The following is a 25,910-nucleotide window of genomic DNA, read 5'->3' as shown; positions in this document are numbered from 1 at the left end:
ATGATAATGACCACTATTTTTTAAATTTTTTTTTCTAAGGTGCGCGAGGACTGTTGGCGCGAAGCCCAACTTCTGGCTACCCTTTCCGACCCTAATCTGGCGGGACTTATCGGTGTCGTCAGCCGGGATGAGCCCCTCACGATCCTTCTGGAGTACCTGCCCCTGGGAGATCTCAACCAATTCCTCAGGAGGCACGTTCCAGACACAACTACCCCGAGGCTGAATCATATGAGACCTATCAGGTAAATCAGTCAAGATACAGAGGCTGGGATCTCTTGTCTAGGAGCTTATTTCTGGTTTAGACATTTTGGTAGTTTTTTTAATCCTCTTAGGAATACAATTTATATAAATTTATGTGTTTTGGCCTTTTTTTTTATTATATTTCTATAACAACAAGCGGATCGTCGTTAGAATTTTTAGTAGATTTTCTTATCTTAGCGTTTCATTCTGATTAGAATATATTATTACATCAGGAAAGAGCCTCTTGCTTTTTTAATTTACTCTTCTGGTAAGTGTTCATTTTAACCAATGAATTTGACTTTAAAGAATTTGTTTTCAACAGTACAGTCCTCTGATCCAGTTCTTGTGTTTTAATATTTATAAATGTATATATATGGTATAATATATATATATATATATCTATATTATATATATATACATATATATATATATATTATATATATATATATATATATATATATATATATATATATATATATATATATATATATATATATATCAATATATATGATATATAGAGATGAGGAGAGAGAGAGAGAGATGATGAGAGAGAGAGGGAAGGAGAGAGAGATGACGAGAGAGAGAGAGAGAGAGAGAGGGCACACAAACAATTAACTGCCTTTATTGTGGCCAACGTCGTTTCCCAATAATCCATTGCATCTTCAAGGCTGCAAAATGGCAATTTTTTTTTTTTTATAAAAAGAAACGTCAGTATATAAATTTATAAAGTTTATTAAGATAATATAATTTTCATAAAATATTATAAAAACAAACCTACCAGTACATGGCTAAAAAGTGACTAAAAACAAAAAGATAATACTAGCAGGAAGTAAACAGAACAGTAGAAGAAAAAAAAATTACAAAGTAAACTAAGGTGAGAAAGACGTAAGGGTCTTTATAACGAGGGAACGAATGCTTTCATGGAAATTGACTCTAAGTCGTAAGCTCGTCCTCGTGAAGGGCTGAGTCTATTACTTGGAAGTTTCTTATAGCAATCTGCGTTTTGCAGTTTGCAACGTGATTCCTTCTATTTGATCATTCAGGCCTGGACAATCTGCATCCCGTCCCATAACTAAGAACCTGGTGGCTACAGACGAGCTCACGTCTTTAGAGTCAATTTTCATAAAAGCACTCGTTCCTTCGTTAAAGGCCCAGACGTCTTCCACTCCTTTGATGATTTTGTAATGTTTTCTCTCTTCTACTGTTCTGTTTACTTCCACCTAGTTTTCCCTTTCTGTGTTTTAAAGTATTTTAAGAAATTGCATTTTTTCAATAATTGTTAATTTTATTCAGTGACGTTTCTTTTTATCAAACAAAATTATACGTGTCATTTCACAGCCTTGAAGTTACCGTGGATTATGGCGAAACGCCGTCGGCCACAATTTAATTGTTCTTGAGCGTTTCCATCGGCCCTTGGTCTCCGTTTGCTGGGCTTATATTATATATATATATATATATATATATATATATATATATATATATATATATATATATATATATATATATATAGGTATGAGTATTTATGTATGTATAACATTAACTACAAATATCATACGATATCCAATTCTCTCCACTTCGGAATTATAATTCCGTTTCGGTTCATTTGGAAGGTAGAGGGAATGGGATCCAGCAAACCATTCACATGTTTGTGAATGAAGAAGGTCACGGCGATGTGATGAGGATTTACACACACACACACACACACACACACACACACACACATATATATATATATATATATATATATATATATATATACATGTGTGTATATATAATATCGTGTATTATCCATTTTACCATACTTCGGAAATTACTTGCACCCAAGTGGAATTATAATTGATAAATCCTTCGTCACCGTCAGGATTCGAACCATTTACAGCCAAGCCATCGAAAGATTGCTCAGTGGTTAAAGTCACTGTGCGCCTCTAAAGGCGATAAATATATGTATGTATGTATGTATGTATTTGTTGAAAACAATTGCTTTAGTGGCATCAATAAGTTTCTTGCAGGAATCATCATTGTTGGATTTTTCTCTAGATTCTCATGCGTCAGTCTTCGGTGAAGAATACAAGAGCTTCTTTTTTCTGTTTTTTGTTTTCTGTCTCCAAACGCTGTGAATCCACCCTGTAAGTCTGTAGTCGCTTGCAAATGTCCCAGAGATGCGAAACAACTGTCGTGATGGAAAACAATTAATGGAAGAATGAAGTTTCCTTATTCTTTATCGAAGCAATCAGCTCATTAGTGTCTGTGTTCAGTGTCCACACATTTTATTAGTATCTTTATAATGATTCATTTTTCTTGTCATATGAAATGATAAAGTATAATATGCCTTGACTGATATTTCATATTTTTTTTGTAACTGATATTTCACATTTTCTTAGCGCCTCGGTGGCATGGTCAGCTTGGTGTTGGCCTGTCACCTCGATGGCCGTGAGTTCGATTCTCTGGGCATTCCACTGAGGCGTCAGAGATGTGTATTTCTGGTGATAGAAGTTCACTCTCGACGTGGTTCGGAAGTCACGTAAAGCTGTTGGTCCCGTTGCTGGTTCCGTGCAACGTAAAAATACCATATAAACAGCATATTTCACATTTAATTTTTTTTGTATAAAAAGGGATCTGAAAAAAAAGTCGTAAAGGAAAACAGTTATTACTAAAATATCTCACCATAAAGGATATTTCGTCGTGAAAGCTCATGCAGTTAACTTGATGAGTAAGTATAAGCTCAAAGGAGGAGGGTTAAAATAGAGTTCCGCTTAAAACTTACGAAGCACGAACTGTAAATATTCATTCCCAAACCAGTGAATGTATTTCTTCTATACACACCTGTGTAAAGGCCTGGGTCATATCTGGAAGCCTGTTATTTACCTCCTTCTCCATAGTAAGCTTATGTTTGGATGTTGACGAACTCCAGAAAGGACTCTGTGTGGCATTCATCTCGAAACAGGGCGACTTTGTCGTCAACGTACCTTCGATAAAATAGAGGGCGGAACCTAATGGGACATTCTTTATAAAAAGTTTCAATGCAAAAATGAAACTTAAACTAAAAGATTTCGCGTCCATAAAAGAGAAAGTGATAACGATTAGCCCATCCCTGCCTTACTTGTATGAATTAATCAAAACCCATAAGAACGATTTTCCTATACGTCCCATTATCAGTTCAACCGGTTCTATTAGTTATAAATTGTCTAAATATTTAGTTAAATTACTATCACCGGTCTTAGGTATTATTTCAAACTCTCATTTACAAAAATCTGTTGATTTTGTTTCTAAACTGTCCTGTAGTGAATTATCCAATACATACAAACTAATTTGTTATGATGTGACATCTGTATTCACTAAATACTTATTGATGACTTACTTCTCTATCTATCACAATATTGATATTTGTATAATTTACAATTATTTACCAATGTCATTATTAAATCGATAACCCTTTGTATAAAAAAAATTGTAAATTCACCTTCGATGGTAACTTCTATGATCAAATATTTGGCATGGCTATGGAAACTCCCCTTTCACCCCTTCTTTCTAATATCTACATGGAATTTTTTATAACTAGGCTTTACTCCAAGGAATCTATTCTCTAAGTTTTTTTGGGTAAGATATGTGGAGGATTGTTTTTGTATTCCTGAATACAATTAATAATCTTGTACCTTCCATAAAATTTACATTAGAAGATGTAGAAAATAATTGTATTCCACTTCTAGATGTCTTAGTTATCAGGAATGATACTGATTTTTGTTTCAAAGTATACAGGAAACCAACAAATAATTTGTCACATTTCCATTTTCATTCAAACCATGGTGAACAAACTAAAACATCAACATTTACTAGTATGTATCCTAGAGCACTTAGAATTTATCACCTTGAATTCTTGGACGATGAGTTTAAAATTATTGACAGAATAAGAGATTCATTATGTTATCCTTCATAGTGTTTTGGAATTGTGTAAGAATAAGGCAAAGAAGATATATTACAATCCAACCAGAGTTAATAGAGAACTTAAGTATATTCTCCGTCTTCCTTTTCACCAGAATTTCATATCTGCAGTACCAATTCTTAAACTATTGATATTTATTTAGTATTTAAATATTACAATACTTTAAGAAATATGTTAAGAACAGTCTTCCAATTCAAACAATGTGGTATACAGTATCCCTTGTAAAGATTGTAATAAGACCTATATTGGCCAGACATCAAAAGGATTAAAAAGAGAGATGTTCCCAACACAAATATGCTCTTTCAAGAGGCCTAACAAACAATAGCATTTCTGATCATTGGCTTAAGACAGGCCATACAATTGACTGGGATCATTCATCTATAATCTGCAAGGACAACGATTATCAGAAAAGAAATCTTCTGGAAACTGTGTTCATTGAAGCTATGGGCACCAGGAATGTTAACCTCAACCACTGATGATGGTATGAGGAACCCCAGGGTTCCGTGGAACCCTGATTAGGAATCTGAAGCCTTACGTCCAAATGCAAGAATATGAAGTAAATCTGACATACACAGAGGATTCGGAGTCGCATCCAAGGTATTAGAACGACTTTACGTTACCGACTTGCAACATAGTTGATGTTTTAATCTCTCTTCGAAGTCTACTCATCCACCAGCTGAAATAACAATAAAAGTCTTCACAAACTTTCGATAGAATCCTGCTAACACTAGTAATCCTTGCTGTGATGTCTGGGATAATCCTTACTGGTTTTTACCTTTAAGTAATTTACTTCAACAATTTTTCCATTAAGAGTGCGTCCTATGTATTCAATTTTATTCTTACGGGATGTACATTTCTTGCCTATACCTTAAAAATTTACCTTCCAAAGTCTCTACAGTTCTCTTAAGAGTCCTATGTTCCTCTTTGTTGTCAGTAGCTGTCATTATGTTATCAGTGTAACAATGATCACCTCTTGCCAATAACCCATCCTTTACTGGAATACTCTTCTCCGGCGTGGATGTCTGCTTCTGCCAGAGATTTATCTCTTATAGATAGAGCGTTCGTTATGGTTGGTTTCTGCTTCCTAATAGTAGCAGTTGTGACCTTGACCATAGACGGATGGTCTCTTGTTTGGCACTTTTTCATAAGTTTTATTTCAACAAGTGTCTTTCATAAGCACAATTGATCCCAGATGCCCTTTTATCTGCCGCTAGCAACTAGATTCCCTAAACAGCAGCACCAATATGCAGTAAATGTGCCTCGCTGTCGAACTTCTCAGTTCCAGAGGTCCTTTATCCCTCAGTTCCAGAGGTCCTTTATCCCTCAGTTCCAGAGGTCCTTTATCCCTCTGTTCCAGAGGTCCTTTATCCCTCAGTTCCAGAGGTCCTTTATCCCTCAGTTCCAGAAGTCCTTTATCCCTCAGTTCCAGAGGTCCTTTATCCCTCAGTTCCAGAGGTCCTTTATCCCTCAGTTCCAGAGGTCCTTTATCCCTCAGTTCCAGAAGCCCTTTATCCCTCAGTTCCAGAGGTCCTTTATCCCTCAGTTCCAGAGGTCATTTATCCCTCTGTTCCAGAAGTCCTTTATCCCTCAGTTCCAGAAGCCCTTTATCCCTCAGTTCCAGAGGTCCTTTATCCCTCAGTTCCAGAGGTCATTTATCCCTCTGTTCCAGAAGTCCTTTATCCCTCAGTTCCAGAAGCCCTTTATCCCTCAGTTCCAGAGTCCTTATACCCTCAGTTCCAGAGGTCATTTATCCCTCTGTTCCAGAAGTCCTTTATCCCTCAGTTCCAGAAGCCCTTTATCCCTCAGTTCCAGAAGTCCTTTATCCCTCAGTTCCAGAGGTCCTTTATCCCTCAGTTCCAGAGGTCCTTTATCCCTCAGTTCCAGAGGTCATTTATCCCTCTGTTCCAGAGGTCCTTTATCTCTCAGTTCCAGAAGTCCTTTATCCCTCAGTTCCAGAGGTCCTTTATCCCTCAGTTCCAGATGTCCTTTATCCCTCAGTTCCAGAGTTCCTTTATCCCTCAGTTCCAGAAGTCCTTTATCCATCAGTTCTAGAGGTCCTTTATCCCTCAGTTCCAGAAGTCCTTTATCCCTCAGTTCCAGAGGTCCTTTATCCCTCAGTTCCAGAAGTCCTTTATCCCTCAGTTCCGGAGGTCCTTTATCCCTCAGTTCCAGAAGTCCTTTATCCCTCAGTTCCAGAGGTCCTTTATCCCTCAGTTCCAGAGGTCATTTATTCATCACACCGTTGGACTGTGGAACATCCTCCCAGAGGAGGTCGTGCAATTGAAACTTCTGAAGTTCATACGAAAATGCAGTGCTTTACTACTCTAATACTATTCTTCTGACATTTTAATACATTTTCATATATTTACCTGTTTATTAATATTTTTTTTCAACAAGCTGAGTCTCATGTTTTTGTATTTGCCTTGACATCCTCTTACGTCTCCCTAATGAACACCATATTCTCTGAAAGCTGGAATTTCAAGTCAATGGCTCCTTGGGCTTGTTCCATATGAATAGGTTTCATCTACTGAATAGTAATAATAATTAACTCTTTTTCAGTTATGGGTCGATCATCTACATGGCGACGCAAGTGGCCTCTGGTATGAAGTACCTGGAATCTCATAACATCACACACCGTGATCTTGCGACAAGGTTAGTTAATGTTTAACTTTTCTCACTTTAATTTCTTCTTTACATTTGTCTATAAATAGCATTTTATGCTCTTGTAATATTCAGCATTGTAGTAACGATTATTTAAATAAGAGTGTTGTACACAGAAGTAAATTTTCCACATATATGTGTTTCTCTTCAGTGTATTGATAAGATTCTACAAAAGCGTTGTTTTTTTTTATCTTATATATTCCTGTCCAGTGATTCTTTTTGCTGTCCGTAAACATCATGCAAACTAGTGTTTGAATTTTGTTGGACTGAAAATTCTCCCTATTCAGTATTTGTTTCGTTGGTTTTGAAAACCTTTTAAAGCTGTCATTGTGTTTTGGAAGGCTGCAAAGATTTTACAAGCGAGTGGGTGGTAAAATTGTAAGTATTTTACAAAACAGTGTCGGAGTATTGTGGGATTTCAGAGATTGTAAAAATTTGGGAGACGAGTATTTGAGTTTTATGCGGTTTGTAAAGATTCTCGAAAGATTTTGTGTTGTTATAAATATTCTAAAATAGTGGTTTGAAAAATTGTTCTACGCGACCAATTTTATTTCCTGGTATTCAGTTTATGCAAGAATATAAAATTTTTTGTTGTTTGACTATTAGATTGTAAGAAAAAAGAGCTTTCAAACTTTAACTTTATAGATTTTGCAAAGGGGTGTTTAAGTTTACAGGATTGTGAAACGCTACAATCGAATGTTTGAGGCTTGGGGCGTTGGAAACGATTTACAATCGAATGTTTGTGTTTGTGAAGTTGTAAAGACTGTTTAAAAAAGGACGTTTGAAATATACGAGTTCTGTCAAATGTAAACATTTCACAAACGATTGTCAAAGTTTCCTGAGTTTGTAAAGAACTTCCAAGCTAGTGCTTTGAAGTCTTTGTAAGCATTCTAAAAACGAGTGTTTCAGATGTTACTTACGCACGCAAGTGCGCACGTGAGTGTGTTTTCATATATATCTCGATCATCATCAATTGGCAAGTTTAGTCAAATTCCTTTACTGCGATAAATTTACTTCTACCATTCCAATATGTTACTTTGAGTGCAGTCGTAAATAGTAAGAATTAATATCATTTTCAGATCTAATTTTTATGAAACATGCTATAAAATGGAAGAATACCAACAGAAGCCATACAATTGTCCACCTTACGTGTGAATAATGCTTTGTCATTTTACGGAGTTACTAATTTAATCTGAAATTTTGATAACGAATTTGCCTTCTTGCATTAACTGGTAAAACACTATAAATTAGCTCTTGAAATATAGACAGTGAGGCTTACTTTGCTATGGGATTAGTTTGGAACATACATACATATATATATATATATATATATATATATATATATATATATATATATATATATATATGTTATGTATATATATATATATATATATATATATATATATATATATATATATATATATATATATATATATATATATATATATGCTATTGTGTATATATATATATATATATATATATATATATATATATATATATATATGTGTGTGATATATATATATATATATATATATATATATATATATATATATATATATATATATATATCATTTGAGCTACAAATGTCCGAGGGGGAATTTTTAGTTGATAATAATTTCGTCCCCCCATGGGATCGAACCCACCGTCCAGTTGGATGGGGAACGAAATCAGGAACGGACAGTGACGGTACCGAGTCTGCTAGCAGAGAGACTATAAGTTTATATCGATTCTGACCATTAGAAATCACCGCCGATCTCGGTGTTTTCGTAATTAGAATCGATATGAAACCCCTCCACCCATGCTAGCCGATGAGCGTTTGACCCACGTAGCCATGTTATGAATACTTATCACATCACAGTGATTCATATAAATCATTCGAGCTACAAATTGTTTCCAATATCTAATTCGCTCTACCTCGGAATTGATATATTTTCATATATGTACCGAGGGGAAATTTTTAGTTGATAATAATTTCGTCCCCCCTTGGGATCGACCACTGTGATGTGATAAGTATTCATAACAAGGCTGCGTGGGTCAAACGCTCGAATCAGCTAGCATGGTGGAGGGCGTTTCATATCGATTCTAATTACGAAAAATCCCGAGTCGGCGGTGATTTCCGACCAAATTGATATAAACTTATAGCCTCTCTGCTAGCAGACTCGGTAGCGTCACTGTTGTTGCTGATTTCGTTCCCGCCGTCCAACTGGACAGTGGTTCGATCCCATGGGGGGACGAAATTATTATCAACTAAAAATTCTCCCTCGGTACATATATGAAAATATATCAATTCCGAGGTAGAGCGAATTCGATATTAAAGGACATTTGTAGCTCGAATGATTTATATGAATCACGGGTGATGTGATAAGTATTCATATATATATATATATATATAATATATATATATATATATATATATATATATTCAAACTAATTCCATAGCAAAGTAAGCCTCACTGTCTATTTATTTGGGCTAATTTATAGTGTTTTACCAGCTAATGCAAGAAGGCAAATTCGTTATCAAAATTTTAGATTAAATTTGTAACTCCGTAAAATGACAAAGCATTATTCACACGTAAGGTGGACAATTGTATGGCTTCTGTTGGTATTCTTCCATTTTATAGCATGTTTCATAAATATTGGATATGAAAATGATATTAATTCTTACTATTTACAACTGCATTCAAAGTAACATATTGGAATGGTAGACGTAGATTTATCGCATTAGAGTATTTAACTAAACTTGCCAATTGATTATGATCGAGATATATACGCTTCTCCAAGGAAAATATATCTACCGATCGATCTACCGATTGCCAAACACACACACACACACACATATATATATATATCTATATATATATATATATATATATATATATATATATATATATATATCTTATATATATAGTATACATATAGGGCAAGGGTGGGAGAGGAAAACGTCCACAATAACATTGCTGACGTTTTGTTTTTAAGACATAAGTCTCGTTTTCAAATCTGGAATAATACACAAAAATTACTTATAAAAACAGGCATATACTTAAAATTACAAACAAAATATAAAACAAAGTTACATGAGAGGAGAATATAGTGGAAACCCGTTACCGGTTGGACAAAGTACAAAAGCAGAATGACATGAAACAAAGAATTTCAGGTCGGGGTAAACTCACGCCAGGTAGAGTTGTTGAGGTATATTGGTCAGGAGCGTCATTTCAGAGTTTTGTTGGGCGGGGGGGGTGGGGGGGGGGGGTAGGAGGGGGGTAGATGGTTTGGCGAGCGAAGCGAGCCTAATAAGGTGTTTTTATTTTTTTTTATTTTTTTTTATTTTTTTTTTAGCTGTTTTATGTGTTATTTTGAAGCCACACGAGAAATGTGTTTCTGCAAAAAAACTATATGTTCACACTACGGTGTTGTTTATCTCATCATCACTGGTAGCTAGTAGAGAGAAAAGGATCAAGAAATTTAATATTCCTGAGAAATTTTATGTATTTATGATTGCACATTGTAAAATAAAACATGCTGTTACTTCTTGGGGCTTGGGCGGTGAGGGGGTAAGTTGAGGCTGGGGGCGGAGGAGGGGCCAAGATGAGGCTTTGGGGGGGAGGCAACTTGAGATCTTGGGGGGCCAGATGCCCCAGCCTCCGCCCCCCCCCCCCTTTGTGACGCCCCTGATTTTGGTTACTCAATTTTGGTACTAGTAGTTTAATAAAAGTGATTCAAAGAGCGGCAGCGAAGAATTTGGAACTTTGGAAAGTGTTTTAAATTTGTTATAATTAGTTTTCTGTCTTACACCTTTGGTCGTGTTCTCGAATATTTGAGAACTCCAGATTAGATAATTTGACTCCAGTTCTATAACTGAAACCCTTATTTGATTATTGACAAACATATTAGCTCTTTCTCTGTCTCTAAAAAGTAAAAAAGTGTCATCTACATATTTACAGTAAAAGAGGGGAAAGCCAGAGGGAAATTGTCCAGCAAACTGCTCCTGTGAGAACATAAAAATATTGGCAAAGTCGGGCCGAGTGGAGACCCCATTGCCATTTCTACTATTTGAAGTTTGAAACCATTGGAAATAAAGCAGTGTCCCGCACTGCCAGTTGTCTCGGTTAAAACCCTTATACACAATGTCAGTTTTAGTAAAAAATGTGTTCAGAATGATCTCAATTTTCTCTTCCAGAGGGCCATTTGTCAATAAAGATTTCACATCCTGACTAACATGTGCAAATCAGTCTTGAAATAAAAAAAAAAAAAAAAAAAATTCTGTTCCTAAATACTCTGAGTTCTGTGCAGAGTAAATTATTATTATTAATTAAAAGTTAGATAATAGAAGAACCATAAATTGTACTAATTTATAATATGGAGTATCGTATGAAGCCAATATTGTTTTTACAGGTAAGACAGCTTTATGTACTTTAGGTAAGCGAAATTACTGTATGATGAAAGGTTTTTACAAATTCAAAGAATTTTAAAGCTTTCCAACATAAATGTTGTTTTCTATAATAATAAGTAAAGTGTCAGTAATAAAACAACAACAATTCTCTGTGAGAACTGGCCAAATATCCGAGTGCATTATTCATACAAATGAGAGATTTAGATCATCCTATTAACTGAAGTCAAGCAAGATCCTTAATCCTGTGATTTTCTTAACAATGAACTTGAAACAATCAGAAAATCAACTCATCTTAATAACATACCCCAGGCACATAATAGAAAACGCCATACATAAAGCACAGATCATTTTATACAAACCCACAGTAAACAAGAAAAAGGAAAAATCACACAAAACAAAATCTTAATCCCTCATGTGGATAACTTAAAGACATCACACAAACCATAGGCCAACCCAACCCTTTCATCCATTTTCATTTATCCGAATACATTGGGGGAAATCCTTAATTAACATTCAACAGAAATCAGTATCTAAAGAGAGGAGTTTATGAAATCCCCTGAAAGGATTGTGATAAGTCGTACTATGGATTTACAGGAAAATCTCTCTTGGAAAGATTAACTCAACATAAGTGCTCAGTTAGATATGGGCACACATAGTTCGGCAATTTTCCATCACATAATTAACACGAACCATGCCATGGATTGGAACCCATCCCGAATTTTATACAAGAGCAGCTGTTGATACAAATGTCAGATGGTAGAATCTTCACTGATAAAACAAAAAAAAAAAACAAGATAAAAGGATCAACCTTTACAATGGAGCCAGGGACTCTGACCAAATAGATGGCAACGATGAAATGGATTAAGACAATTACAGAACCAATGTCTACTTAGTGGTGACCTCAGGACATATCTCCCACTAGATAAATCTCCAATGTAACATATGTCATTCACTACTTGATAAGGGTGTAAGCCAATCCACTGAAATACAGTCCTTAGCATTAAACCAGAGTGTTTAATGGGCCTTTTATACTTAAGATATATAATATATATATATATATATATATAATATATATATATATATATATATATATATATATATATATATATCTCAAGTATAAAAGTAGTGATATATATATGTATATATATATCACTACTCAAACAAAGGGAAGATATATATATATATATATATATATATATATATATATATATATATATATATATATATATATATATCTCCCTTTCTAAGTGGTGATATATATATTGTCACTGCACCAGCTGTGGCTGCACAATGGAGTACCATCAATACAAAACATGAAATAAATGGAAATGAAGGGAGTGCAAACATGAATTGTTACTTTACATCAATCTACTATAAGGCATAATTATTCTCAGTTAACAATTAATAATGATTAGGGAAATAATAACAATGAAGGGGAAATGCCTTTGTCCGATCGCACGTGGAGGGTCCGGGCAATGAATGAAGGTGCGAGCTGAGATTTGTCCTACATCACACACAATAAAGCCATCCTGAAATAAAGAGATGTCAAATTAGCTATATTACAATCATGTTTTAAGGTGCTAACTATATACCATCAGACTATCCTAACTCAGTGCAATGTCACGCTTGAACGCTTAAAGATTACTCTGAACACTTGGACAGGCACAGGACAGCACAGCCAGTCTAAAGAAGTTGTACTATAACTTTTTCTAATTGGAAATTAATTAAGCATGTAAATTGTGGGTGGCTTTGATGTAGAAAAGTTGTATGTGGTCGAAGGTGGGACATATCATGACAAACAGAGAGCGAGATACACGTAGGAGACCATGGGACAAATTATGAAGGTTCCTTGATAAAATAAAGAAAATAGAGCATAGTTGAAGGAAAATGGGCCACTAAATTTCTGTGTGTGATTTAGACTTAATTTGGATATCCAAAATGAACATCCCTGTATGAGCTGGGGTCCCAGAATTGGTTCCACATGAACCAAGGCAAATGGCGGCCTCTGTGAAGCATGGCAGGAATGTACGTCCATTTGAGATGGCTTCTAACAGCAGAATAAAATTCTTCTGACCCATGCTTCTTTTGACTTGGCCCAGGGCAGCTGCTAGGATCGCTCCCATAAGCATTAAGAGCACAGAGATCTCAGGCATAGAGAATGGATAAAAGGAGAGGTTACTGTGAGAGAGATGTGCTGGGTTGGATGCCATTGCATTCCATTTGCACTGGTCAGCCATCTTATGTGGATTTGATCATCTGCGGCCCGTAAGAATATATATATATATATATATATATATATATATATATATATATATATATATATATATATATATATATATATATATATACATATATATATATATATACGTGTGTGTGCGTATGATGGGATCTGTTCAGAAAACCGATGATTGGAGGATTAAAAATTTAGATTTAGCCAAAACTTGAATGCGAGAAAAATTGTTGATATATTAGATCTATAGAGAGGTTTTCAATGATTATAGGGATGCTGAAAAAATTCACGATACAGAAATATTGTTTTGGTAAGACTGAATTGTTTTTCGCTCTGTTACCGCAGTCACTATTGTTCCTTATATATAATTATAGAAAAAAATATGAAAATGAAGTGAAAATGCCATCCCGAAAAGGGATAGGAATTTGTTTTATTTTCATTAAGAATGATGTAACTGTCTCCCACAACCCTCACCCCCACAAAATGTGTATACTTGTGTGTGTGTGTGTGTGTTTTGGGGTGCATTCATCTTTACCATATTTTTTTTTTTATGCCCCCTTTTAGATTGGCTTCCATTGCTTTCATGTAACACAGTTAATGTGTCGTTAATCAAATAATATTTCTCCTCTTGCTAACATGAGTAAGTTTTCATCCTTAATTCTGTTTTTTAACTCCATCAACCATCACTTTTTCTCTCTGTTACTCCCTGTCTCCATGTCCTTTCTTAACTTTTTCTTGTCTTTCCTCTTTCCCCTTGGTGTCAATTATGGAATATATATGGCTCTATTGTTAATATGTCGGCCGTGTAAGCGGTAATACACCTCTAATTTGGCCAGAGGTTTCGTCCTTTACGTGGAAACTTGGCGTCATAGTTTGTAAAATATTAAAAAGAGAACAAAATTCTGTTTTTAAATGACAGAATTAGCTTTAGTAGCATATTATTTGTTAAACACTGGAAGGATTATTTTTATTTCCTCATAATTTTGCTCATATGTTATTTTTTTAGCGCCTGAAAATTAAAAGAAATCAAATTTGTATGCAAATAATGACATGGGATGGTAGTAGTATGTAAAATGAATGTACTGTAAATCTTGTACAGAATTAAAAGATAATTACGTTTATCTAGTATATGATCGATTCCGAACAACAACAATAATAAATAATAATGATAACAACAACCGATATGAAAGCTTCACATGGGAATCTTGACAAAGTGATAACTTAAATAAGTAGGTAACGGAACCATACGATTTTTATTGCCGTATCATTTCACTTCTTCCTGATTTCGTTTTCAAACTATTAAAAAAAAAAGTCATTAAATTACATACATAACTGTTAATTATCAAAAACTAACAATAGAATAAGAAAGCTGACATGCATGTAAGTACATAAACAATAAAAAGTAATGATATAAGTTTAAGAAACCACAAACAGAAGGAATGCAGTGAGAAGAAAATCAAAATACGTTTTATGGAAACTACGCACTATCTCGGTTTACAGTTTCTTAGACAATTGGTTCTGTTACCTTTGATCTTCAGGAGAGAGGGCTTGCTTTGATGAAGATTTTAAATTCATAAAAGATTAAGAAATCTTATTTTCTAAACAATTCACCTGGATACCTGAGAGAAGGGGTCTCCCCAGCTGTTCTCCTGACCTCCGTTAGCAACGGATTTATTTTAATACTATACCAGAGCCCCCAGCCGTATTTAGAACAAGTGAACAGGTAAAATGTTGACGAACATAGTGAAACTGGATATTGCCCTCTAAGCTTACTTAACAGAGCGACCTTATTTTATAGTCGTTAGCAGTGGTAAGCGCTTTGAAAAAATCTGTAGAATTCAAGGACCGTAGAGCATATGCTGTGATCTCATCTTTCCAGCTTCCGGGGAGATCGTTTAGTTAGTAGAATGTAACATATCCTGTTTCAAAGTATTTCAAAATCCTTTTCATAGCAAACTCTGTCGAAGAGCGAAGATGACAGAGTCAGTGTTTGACAGGCCTAAGAAAATTCTTTTAGATCGAGGTAACGCCTCGTTTCCACTTTACATATTTTGTTTCCTCTAAATAATTAAAGTGATAGTATTTTTAATGCATTCGTGAATTCCCATACATTTTTAGATTTTTATCGTAATATTATTTCTGTGTTAATTTATGTTCCAGTGCGTAACTTCAGAGTATTTTTTTAATAGATTGAAAATGATTAGCAAGTGTGGGAACGCATTGGAAAAAAATTGCATAGGTCCTTTGTCTGTTTAGAGGACATGCGCAATAGGACCAATTTTTTTTTTTATCATATCATATATTGAAGAGAATGCCACATTATATTCAACATGGGGGGAGGGGAGGCCTCATAAATGTTGCCTCCAATTATCACGTTGTAAGAATGTGGACTTTCTGGTCTGAAATTGTATTTTATGAGTACCAAAGAAATGTAAATGGAGTTTTTTCGGACTGTGTTCAAAAGCCGATATCCGCCACTCTCAGTGTAAAACATTTAATTAATACGAGCTCTTTGGAATCTTCGTTTTTGCGAAAACATAACCATTATGGTATTAAAATTTGCAATGCTGGTTATAGGGTGACTGTGGCATTACAGATGGATTGATTTTCCTCTGGAGGCAATGCCAGTTGATGGAAATGCTTTTTGATAAAAGATTGTTTTGTACTTCCGTAATTTGTCGATATTCTTTTGAATAGTTCATTACAAAATTGTCCTTTCAGATCTCATAAATAATGTGGAAATTACATGACGTATATGGAATGAATTGCACATATCGGCTTTGTGATGTCTAATTTATTAATTTGTTGATTTTTTTTTTCAAAAAACTGATTTCTTTCTATATTTCGTGTTTCCTTCCGATACTTTTTTCAAATGATCACAATAGTCTTTGGAAGCATGAAATTCAAATCAGTGGCTCAGTGGGCTTATTCCATTTACACTGGGTTCATGTTCTGAATAATAATAATAATAATAATAATAATAACAACTACCTAGAGGAGACAAACACCATCCCCCACCAACAGAAAGGCTGCAGAAGGAAGTGTAGGGGCACAAAAGACCAGCTCCTCATAGACAAAATGGTAATGAAGAACAGTAGGAGAAGGAAAACCAACCTAAGCATGGCATGGATAGACTATAAGAAAGCCTTCGACATGATACCACACACATGGCTAATAGAATGCCTGAAAATATATGGGGCAGAGGAAAACACCATCAGCTTCCTCAAAAATACAATGCGCAACTGGAATACAATACTTACAAGCTCTGGAATAAGACTAGCAGAGGTTAATATCAAGAGAGGGATCTTCCAGGGCGACTCACTGTCCCCACTACTCTTCGTAGTAGCCATGATTCCCATGACAAAAGTACTACAGAAGATGGATGCCGGGTACCAACTCAAGAAAAGAGGCAACAGAATTAACCATCTGATGTTCATGGACGACATCAAGCTGTATGGTAAGAGCATCAAGGAATAGATACCCTAATCCAGACTGGTAAGGATTGTATCTGGGGACATCAGGATGGAGTTTGGAATAGAAAAATGCGCCTTAGTCAACATACAAAAGGGCAAAGTAACAAGAACTGAAGGGATGAAGCTACCAGATGGGAGCAACATCAAACACATAGATGAGACTGGATACAAATAACCTGGGAATAATGGAAGGAGGGGATATAAAACACCAAGAGATGAAGGACACGATCAGGAAAGAATATATGCAGAGACCTCAAGGCGATACTCAGTCAAAACTCACGCCGGAAATATGATACAGCCATAAACACATGCATGCCAGTAATCCATACAGCGCAGGAATAGTGGAATGGACGAAGGCAGAACTCCGCAGCATAGATCAGAAAACCAGGAAACATTATGACAATACACAAAGCACTACACCCAAGAGCAAATACGGACAGACTTATACATAACACGAAAGGAAGGAGGGAGAGGACTACTAGCATAGAGGACTGCGGCAACATCGAGAACAGAGCACTGGGGCAATATCTGAAAACCAGTGAAGACAGAAGACTGGCCTAAAGAGTGCATGGAAGAAGGACTAATAACAAAAGTAGACGAAGACCCAGAAATATACAGAGACAGGAGAAAGACAGACAGAACAGAGGACTGGCACAAACAAACCAATGCACGACAAATACATTGAGACAGACTAAAGAACTAGCCAGTGATGACAATTGGCAATGGCTAGAGGGGAGAGCTGAAGAAGGAAACTGAAGGAATGATAACAGCGGCACAAGATCAGGCCCTAAGAACCAGATATGTTCAAAGAACGATAGACGGAAATAACATCTCTCCCATATGTAGGAAGTGCAATACGAAAAATGAAACCATAAACCAGATAGCAAGTGAATGCCCGGCACTTGCACAGAACCAGTACAAAAAGAGGCATGATTCTGTGGCAAAAGCCCTCCACTGGAGCTGTACAAGAAAAACATCAGCTACTTGCAGTAATAAGTGGTACGAGCACCAACCTGAAGGAGTGATAGAAAACGATCAGGCAAAGATCCTCTGGGACTATGGTATCAGAACGGATAGGGTGATACGTGCAAACAGACCAGACGTGACGTTGATTAACAAAGTCAAGAAGAAAGTATCACTCATTGATGTCGCAATACCATGGGACACCAGAGTTGAAGAGAAAGAGAGGGAAAAATTGGATAAGTATCAAGATCTGAAAATAGAAATAGAAGGATATGGGATATGCCAGAAATGGAAATCGTACCCATAATCTTATAGGAGCACTAGGCACGATCCCAAGATCCTGAAAAGGAATCTAGAAAAACTAGAGGCTGAAGTAGCTCCAGGACTCGTGCAGAAGAGTGTGATCCTAGAAACGGCACACATAGTAAGAAAAGTGATGGACTCCTAAGGAGGCAGGATGCAACCCGGAACCCCACACTATAAATACCACCCAGTCGAATTGGAGGACTGTGATAGAGCAAAAAAAAAAAAATAAATAAATAAAATAAAATAAAATAATAATAATAATAATAATAATAATAATAATAATAATAATAATAATAATAATAATAATAATAATACTTTCTTGAACAGTGGGTTTCATTTCAGCATATATAGCCCAAGCAAATTCTAAATAAAAAGATATAAACTTTACTCCTTTTTTCTCTTTCTCATACATATACATACGCGCGAGCGTATACGCACACGCATACACACATACAATTTGACGCAAACACACATGCTTAACACAACCTAAGTTGTATAGCACGGGAGCCTGAAACTGTGACAATGACTGATATGTTCATAAGCCGTAAGATACGCGTAGTTTATTACCAGCAGCAGAAATGCACGAGTTTACGTGCACAGTAAGAGAATAAAGTCTAGTAGTAGTTGTACAAAAACGCAGATCTTAGAAAAACAATTTCATGAGATAATCGTATAAAGAAACAGTCTTAAGGAAAGAACTACTTTAAGCAATGAATTCGAAAGAGAGAAGAGGCTCTTGTTTGTTTTCCGGTTCTCTTTCTGTGAGGTTGAACGTAACCGAGTCTGTGTAACCAAGGAGACCGTTTTAAAGGGGAAACTTGCTTGTACTATGTGATATGTCCACAGCAGAATATTCACTTACCGAGAGAGAGAGATACAAAGATCTGAAAAGCAAGATGTCTTTTCTTCAGGTTGCTTCCTCTGAAGGGGAATGTGTATCGAAGATTATTTCTATTTTTTTTACGATACGCTGGTGTGTGATGTAGTACAGATTGGAGATGGCAATAAAAGGAAGAAGAAAACTCGGGAAATTCACTGAACACACGCCATTGAATTGTGATAATCATAAATTATAACAAGAACCATTATAGTTAGTTTATGATATGAAATGTATCATATTATTAGTTTAATTGATATTCCTGAGAAAAAAAAAAAAATATCGCATTTTCAGAGCTAAATATGATGTCATTCAAATGGACTTACTTACCAGATGTTTGTTACGAATCATAAGACTAAATCATAAAATAAAAACAGCAGAACCAATCATGTTGAACCCGAAAGGATTCTTTCGAACGCCTCCCGTCCCCCTACCCCCCCCCCCCCCTCACCCCCCCCCCCCTCTCCCTCCCAAGGTGGTTTTAACCCGTCACACTGATCCGTGACAATACTTTTCAGTCACATCTATCGCTCGGATTAGACTGATATCATCGAACATAAATGGTTTTTCCCCTCATCCTGTTTTTGAAATACACGCTACTACACATACGTGCATACGCACAAACGCAGTTTATCTATCCCACAACAAACACACACAAAACACACACACACACACACATATATATATATATATATATATATATATATATATATATATATATATATATATATATATATATATATATATATATATACAGAGAGAGAGAGAGAGAGAGTCAAAACTTGGATTTTGTATGCTCTGGATTTCATACGCTTCGGTTTTCTTCGACTTTTCCTGTCGAAATTTCGACTCAAGTTTCGTACATTTCCTCGGAATGGCACTACACCCGAACACGCTTCTCCTAGGACCCACCTCGTGACACGGCCCGTACCGAGTGCTCAAACAAAGCATCTCTAGTTCTCTCGTGATTCGTTTTGTCTTTGTGTTGGTTTTGTGTGTGTGTGTGTGTGTGTGTACGTGTTCCAAGTGCTGGCCCTTCTGTAAAGAAAAAACCAGGCGAGAAACACTATAGAATTTAAGAAAAAAACCGTAGCAAAGTATGAGAATGACGCACGTGTGGCTGATCTCTCAAGTCCTTATTAACAATCCATCCTAGCGAAGAAAAAAGAAATCAAGACAGCTGATATTGCGAAAGGGGTATCGTCATTAACAGAGATCGCAGCTAATTGGAGATGTTGATAAGTTATTATTGGTCGATCTCAGTAAGAAAATGCCTACAGCAAGTGCTGCTTTTAGTGAATTTAACGCCAGCAGAGCTGATTTGAAAAAATAAAAAAAAAACGAACGGGCTCACATAATGTGGCTACTTCAGTGATTATAGACATGTTTGCAAAGTGGAGTGATGTAAACAGTTTTGTGGAGAATCATCATCCCAACAAAGATGTTGTCATCCGTGTCGACAACATGTTCAGTGACAATGCTGTTTCATTTTACCCAAATTTTAAATAGACATCAACAACAAATGTCTCTGGACAGTTCTGTTGTGTGACAGGTGTCCAGTGACTCTCAAGCTGGTCTCAGTGCCAGTAGAAAACGAAGATGGGAACTAATCTCCTGGAAGAATGATTCCCCTTCCAAACAATAAGCTCTCCTCCTCCCCCTCTCCCCTCCTCTCCGTCTTCCATACACTAACAAGTGTCTTCCATAAAGGTAAGAGTAATATTAAATGTTTATTTATCCATTTCATAGTCATTTATATTTATTTCTCATTGTTATCTGAATGTAAAATTGTGTTAATTCTCTATAAAATTTAAGTTTTCTTTGAATTTGAGGGTGTCTGGAACGCATTATTTGGATTCATATAATTCCTAATGGGAATTATTATTTAGGATTTCGTATATTTCGGACTTTGTGAGACGTTCTGAACGGACTACGTCCGAAAACCGAGGTTCCACTCTCTCTCTCTCTCTCTCTCTCTCTCTCTCTGTATATATATATATATATAATATATATATATATATATATATATATATATATATATCTATATATATATATTATATATATATATATGATTATTTATCACATCACCGTGATTCATATAAATCATTCGAGCTGTCCGTTCCTGATTTCGTTCCCCGTCCAACTGGACGATGGTTCGATCCCATGGGGGGACGAAATTATTATCACCTAAAAATTCACCCCCTCGGTACATATATGAAAATATATCAATTCCGAGGTAGAGCGAATTAGATATTAAAGGACATTTGTAGCTCGAATGATTTATATGAATCACGGTGATGTGATAAGTATTCATATATATATATATATATATATATATATATATATATATATATATATATATATATATGTATTTTATATATTTAGTAATATATATATATATATATATATATATATATATATATATTTATATATATATATATATATACTATATATATATATATATATATATACTATGTTGTGTGTGTGTGTGTATATATATATATATATATATATATATATATATTATATATATATATATATATATATATATATATATATATAAATATATATATATATATATTGCACAGTATGATAGCACAGAATATCATGGTGCTGGTAAATTAATAATCTTCTAGCCGTGCTCAGCGATAAAACTGATATTGGTTATGTTACCCAGTACTCTATAAGGTCCAGCCTACATTAATGACATTTTTTCTCTCTACAAAGATTCACAGTCCAATATTTACCCTTCCAAGGAATTAGGATATATAATAATGTATCAGAATCCCAAATTGTTGATTTGTATAATATTTCATATATATATATATTATATATATATATAATATCTATATATATATATATATATATATATATGTATATATATCTAATTATATATATATAGTGTGTATATATATATATATATATATATATATATATATCTATCTATATATCTATATATATTGTACGAATTGGGCTTTTTTTTAATAGTCCACTAGAACCAGACATTGATGTATTTAGATTCTCAGAAGGCAGAAAGGGTTTGAAACAAAGATTCTTGATCAAATATAACATTATATTAACAAAATATAAAAAACACATAAGATTTCCAGTTTGAAGAATGACACAACCACCCTCATCCCAATAACAACAATCGAGGCCCAAATAGTTCCACTGGCGCATCTCACCAGTGCATATTTCTGTGGGATAACTACAGCACTTGCATCATACCCCTCGCTGACAGGTGATAACTACTCAATGTAACCTTGGTACATGAAGAAGCTGACCAGTCTCATAACTATGGACATAATAAGCACCTTTACCATAGAGAGAAATAGCATATGGCATATCGATTATCGTAGCTGCTGGGGAGAACACTGTATCCGGGCCGACATGCAACCTCCTTCTGCAACATCTGACGATCCAAGAAATCATCACAATTATGGCCTTACCATAGAGCAAAACAGTGAAAAGCCATATAATGTCTGCAGATTTTGAGATTGCTACGACGAATCCGTGCCGAGACTTATAGAGAGCAGAGTTCCTTGCCAATATACTGAAGTGCTACAGCTTTCCATCCATGAGCACCTCAAAGAAAAATATCTTCATTCGGAAAATACTCAAAAGTTGATGGCAGACGATCCCTCGGAACTCACACAATCCTCGTGTCTGTCTCCTCCTCTGGGGTTTCGTAGTCTCCTCCCTTTCATCCTTCGTCTCTCTCCCTCTTCCTCTCACCATGGACATGGAAATGCAAAAAAAAAAAAACCAACAAACTCCATGGGTGACGTAACTGACTATGCGCGCAAACAATAGATGGCGCTAAAGTGACTGGAAAGCTTATTTGCTTAAATAGGGTAAATATTTATTTATTGCAAATTTAAGATTCTTAAAGTATATCTACGTTAAAGGCAGGTATGTGACACCTGCTTCCTTAAAAAGATTTTTGAGCAACAAAAATCAAAGTTAGAAAATATATTGCAAAAGAAAGCAAACTAAATCAAATATCAAAGATTATGAGTAAGTACTTGTACTAATGAAAAATATTCATTAAGGTAACATGTAAAGGGAGACAAAACCTTAAATTAATTAAGCAATTCCCTGAGAAAAAAAAAACATTGCACATTAGTATTACTAAAGTGCTGGAAAGTGACACTAACAGGACAGAATGTCTGGTACAACATTGTCCTTTCCTGCCACATGTTGGATGTTTAAGTACAATTCCTGCAATATCAGGCTCCACCTCATCAGCCGCTGGTTCTTGTTTTCAAAGCGGTTCAAATAAACCAAAGGTTTGTGGTCAGGCTTCACCACCACAGGTGAAAGAACATAAATTAAATATATTGCAAAATATTCTAAGGCTGAAATCAAACTCAGATTCTCCTTCTCTACTGTGGTGTACTTACACTGTGAATCTGTAAGTTTCTTAGAAAAGAAGGCAGCAGGATACTCTACCTGCTCTTCAACTTGAGATAGTACAGCACCTATACCAAAATCACTCGCATCAACTGACAGCTGGAATGACCTCTGAAAATCAGGGGTTCTCAGGACAGGAAAGTGTGTCAAAACTCCTTTTAACTGATCAAATGCCTTTTGACATTCCTCATCCCACTGAAAAGACACTCCTTTCTTCACTAAATTAGTGAGAGAATTAGCAACAGTAGCAAAGTTTTTGCTAAACCTTCTGTAGTAGCCTACCATGCCGAGAAAACGAGGAACACCTCTCTTGTCATAAGGCACTGGCAACTCTAGAATAGCTTTGACACTTGCATCCTTAGGGCTATCTTCCCATGACCTACCTCGTGGCCTAAATACAACACTAGCTTTCCCAATTTCACATTTTCTTAGATTAATGACTAGCCCTGCTTGACTAAGCACTTCAAACAAATTTCTTATCCTCTGAATATGAGTGTGCCAGTCATCACTGTAAACCACAATGTCATCAATGTATACTACAATGCCTTCAAGAGAACCTACTAATCTCTGGAATGTAGCAGAGACATTTTTCATGCCAAAAGGCATTACATTACAGGCAAACAATCCCTCATTAGTCACAAATGCTGAAATGTCCTTGGCCCTGGATGTCAATGGAACTTGCCAGTATCCTTTCATTAGGTCAAACTTGCTGATAAACCTTGCTTTACCTACGTCATTAATGCAGTCCTCCACCTGAGGTAAAGGAAAACTGTCCGTCTCTGTTACTGCATTAACCTTTCGGTAGTTAATACACATGCGATACTAATCATTCTCCTTCTTCACCAACACTACTGGTGAACTCCTATGGGCTGTGACTACTCTTTAACAGATTGTGCTCCAGCATATACTCAACCTCTGTCCTTATTATTTCCCTTCTTGAAGGATTAGTTCTATCATGCTTTCTAGGTTTAGCTGTTCCAACTTCTACATCATGCTGTATCACTTTGGTCAGACCTGGGGTGTCTGAATACCTGGGGAAAAGATTCTACCAACTCCACAATAGATTTCTTTTGATCTTCATCCAAGTGAGGCAACAGACTGGGTAATTTTATTACAATTTCCTTATTACTCTTGAGCCACTCACCATGAAAATCCAAGGTATCTTTCTCTACTTTTACCTTTTCTAACAACAACATAGGTTTCTGTGTTACTTCCTCTCTTTCAAGATAAGGCTTTATCATATTATTATTGCATAATTGGTATTTTTGTCATCTATTGGGGGTTTCAACAAGATAATTTAAACTAATTACTTTCTTGGCTATTTTCCATGGTCCTGAAAACTTAGCTCTTAGAGGATTACCAGGGTTTGGAAACAAAACTAAGACACTTTCTCCACCTTTAAAGTCCCTTACTTTAGTCCTCTTATTAAAATTCTTCTTCATTTTACTTTGTCCTATCTCTAAGTTTTCCTTGGCATATCTCCAAGCTGCACATAATTTCTCCCTTGACTCTCAGAAATTCCAACAGGCTAATTTCAGGGCTGTTCTCTTCCCAACTTTCCTTAATAATGTCCAATGAACCCCTTACCTTGTGTCCAAACACCAGTTCAAACGGTGAAAAACCCAATACATTGCTTGGTACAGATCTGAATGCAAATAATAGATAAGGTATTTCTTTATCCCAATTCCTCACATCTTCCCCACAATATTTCCTTAACATGGATTTTAGAACTTGGTGAAATCTTTCTATCTGGCCCTGACTTTCAGGATGGTATGGTGCAGAGGTTAAATGAACAATTTTCAAGTCTTTCAATTGCTTAGCAAACTCCCTACTCTTCAAATTACTCCCACAGTCTGACTGAAATTATTTTGGCAATCCAAACCTAGTAAAGAACCCAGTATGTGCTTCTATTACCTTTCTACAATGAATACTTCTTAAGGGTACCTAGACACTCTGTCCATAATTGTTAAGATATACTGATTACCACTACTAGTCTTTGGCAATGGTCCCACAATATCAATCAAAATTACACTGAAAGGTTCCCCAACGACTGGATAGGCTTTAATGGAGCTTTAGGGATCTTTTTATTTGGTTTACCAATTACCTGAAATTTACTACGGGAATTAACATACCTCCTCACATCCACCTTCATTCCTGGCCAAAAACAATTTTCAGAAACCTTCCTAAGTTTGTTAATTCCAAAATGACCTGCAAATATATCATCATGAGAAAACCACAAGATTTTGTCCCTATATCTTAGATGAACCACCACTTGCTTTCTGACCTCACTCATTTCATTCGACGCTTTTCTGGAGTGACTAGACTGGTACAGGATGCCATTTTCCTATTTCAACTTGGATTTTGTTAAATCCAAGTTCACCTCTCCTACTTCCTCTCCTTTAAATTCCTCAATGACT

At 35.6% G+C, this 25,910-nt stretch overlaps 1 protein-coding gene across 2 annotated transcripts in view; it reads left to right on the top strand.

Annotated features, from left to right (window-relative positions):
- Positions 1 to 25,910, top strand: part of LOC135206608 (discoidin domain-containing receptor 2-like) — a 1,678,822-nt gene that overhangs the window by 1,630,852 nt on the left and 22,060 nt on the right. For both annotated transcript variants that reach the window (XM_064237944.1, XM_064237945.1), the window contains exons 13-14: positions 40 to 242; positions 6,740 to 6,832. In XM_064237944.1, the coding sequence (XP_064094014.1) occupies positions 40 to 242; positions 6,740 to 6,832 (296 nt within the window). The remainder of the gene's footprint in view (positions 1 to 39; positions 243 to 6,739; positions 6,833 to 25,910) is intronic.

Source organism: Macrobrachium nipponense, chromosome 31 (assembly GCF_015104395.2).
Source record: "Macrobrachium nipponense isolate FS-2020 chromosome 31, ASM1510439v2, whole genome shotgun sequence".
NCBI lineage: Eukaryota > Metazoa > Arthropoda > Malacostraca > Decapoda > Palaemonidae > Macrobrachium > Macrobrachium nipponense.
This window is presented reverse-complemented; position numbering and strand designations above follow the sequence as displayed.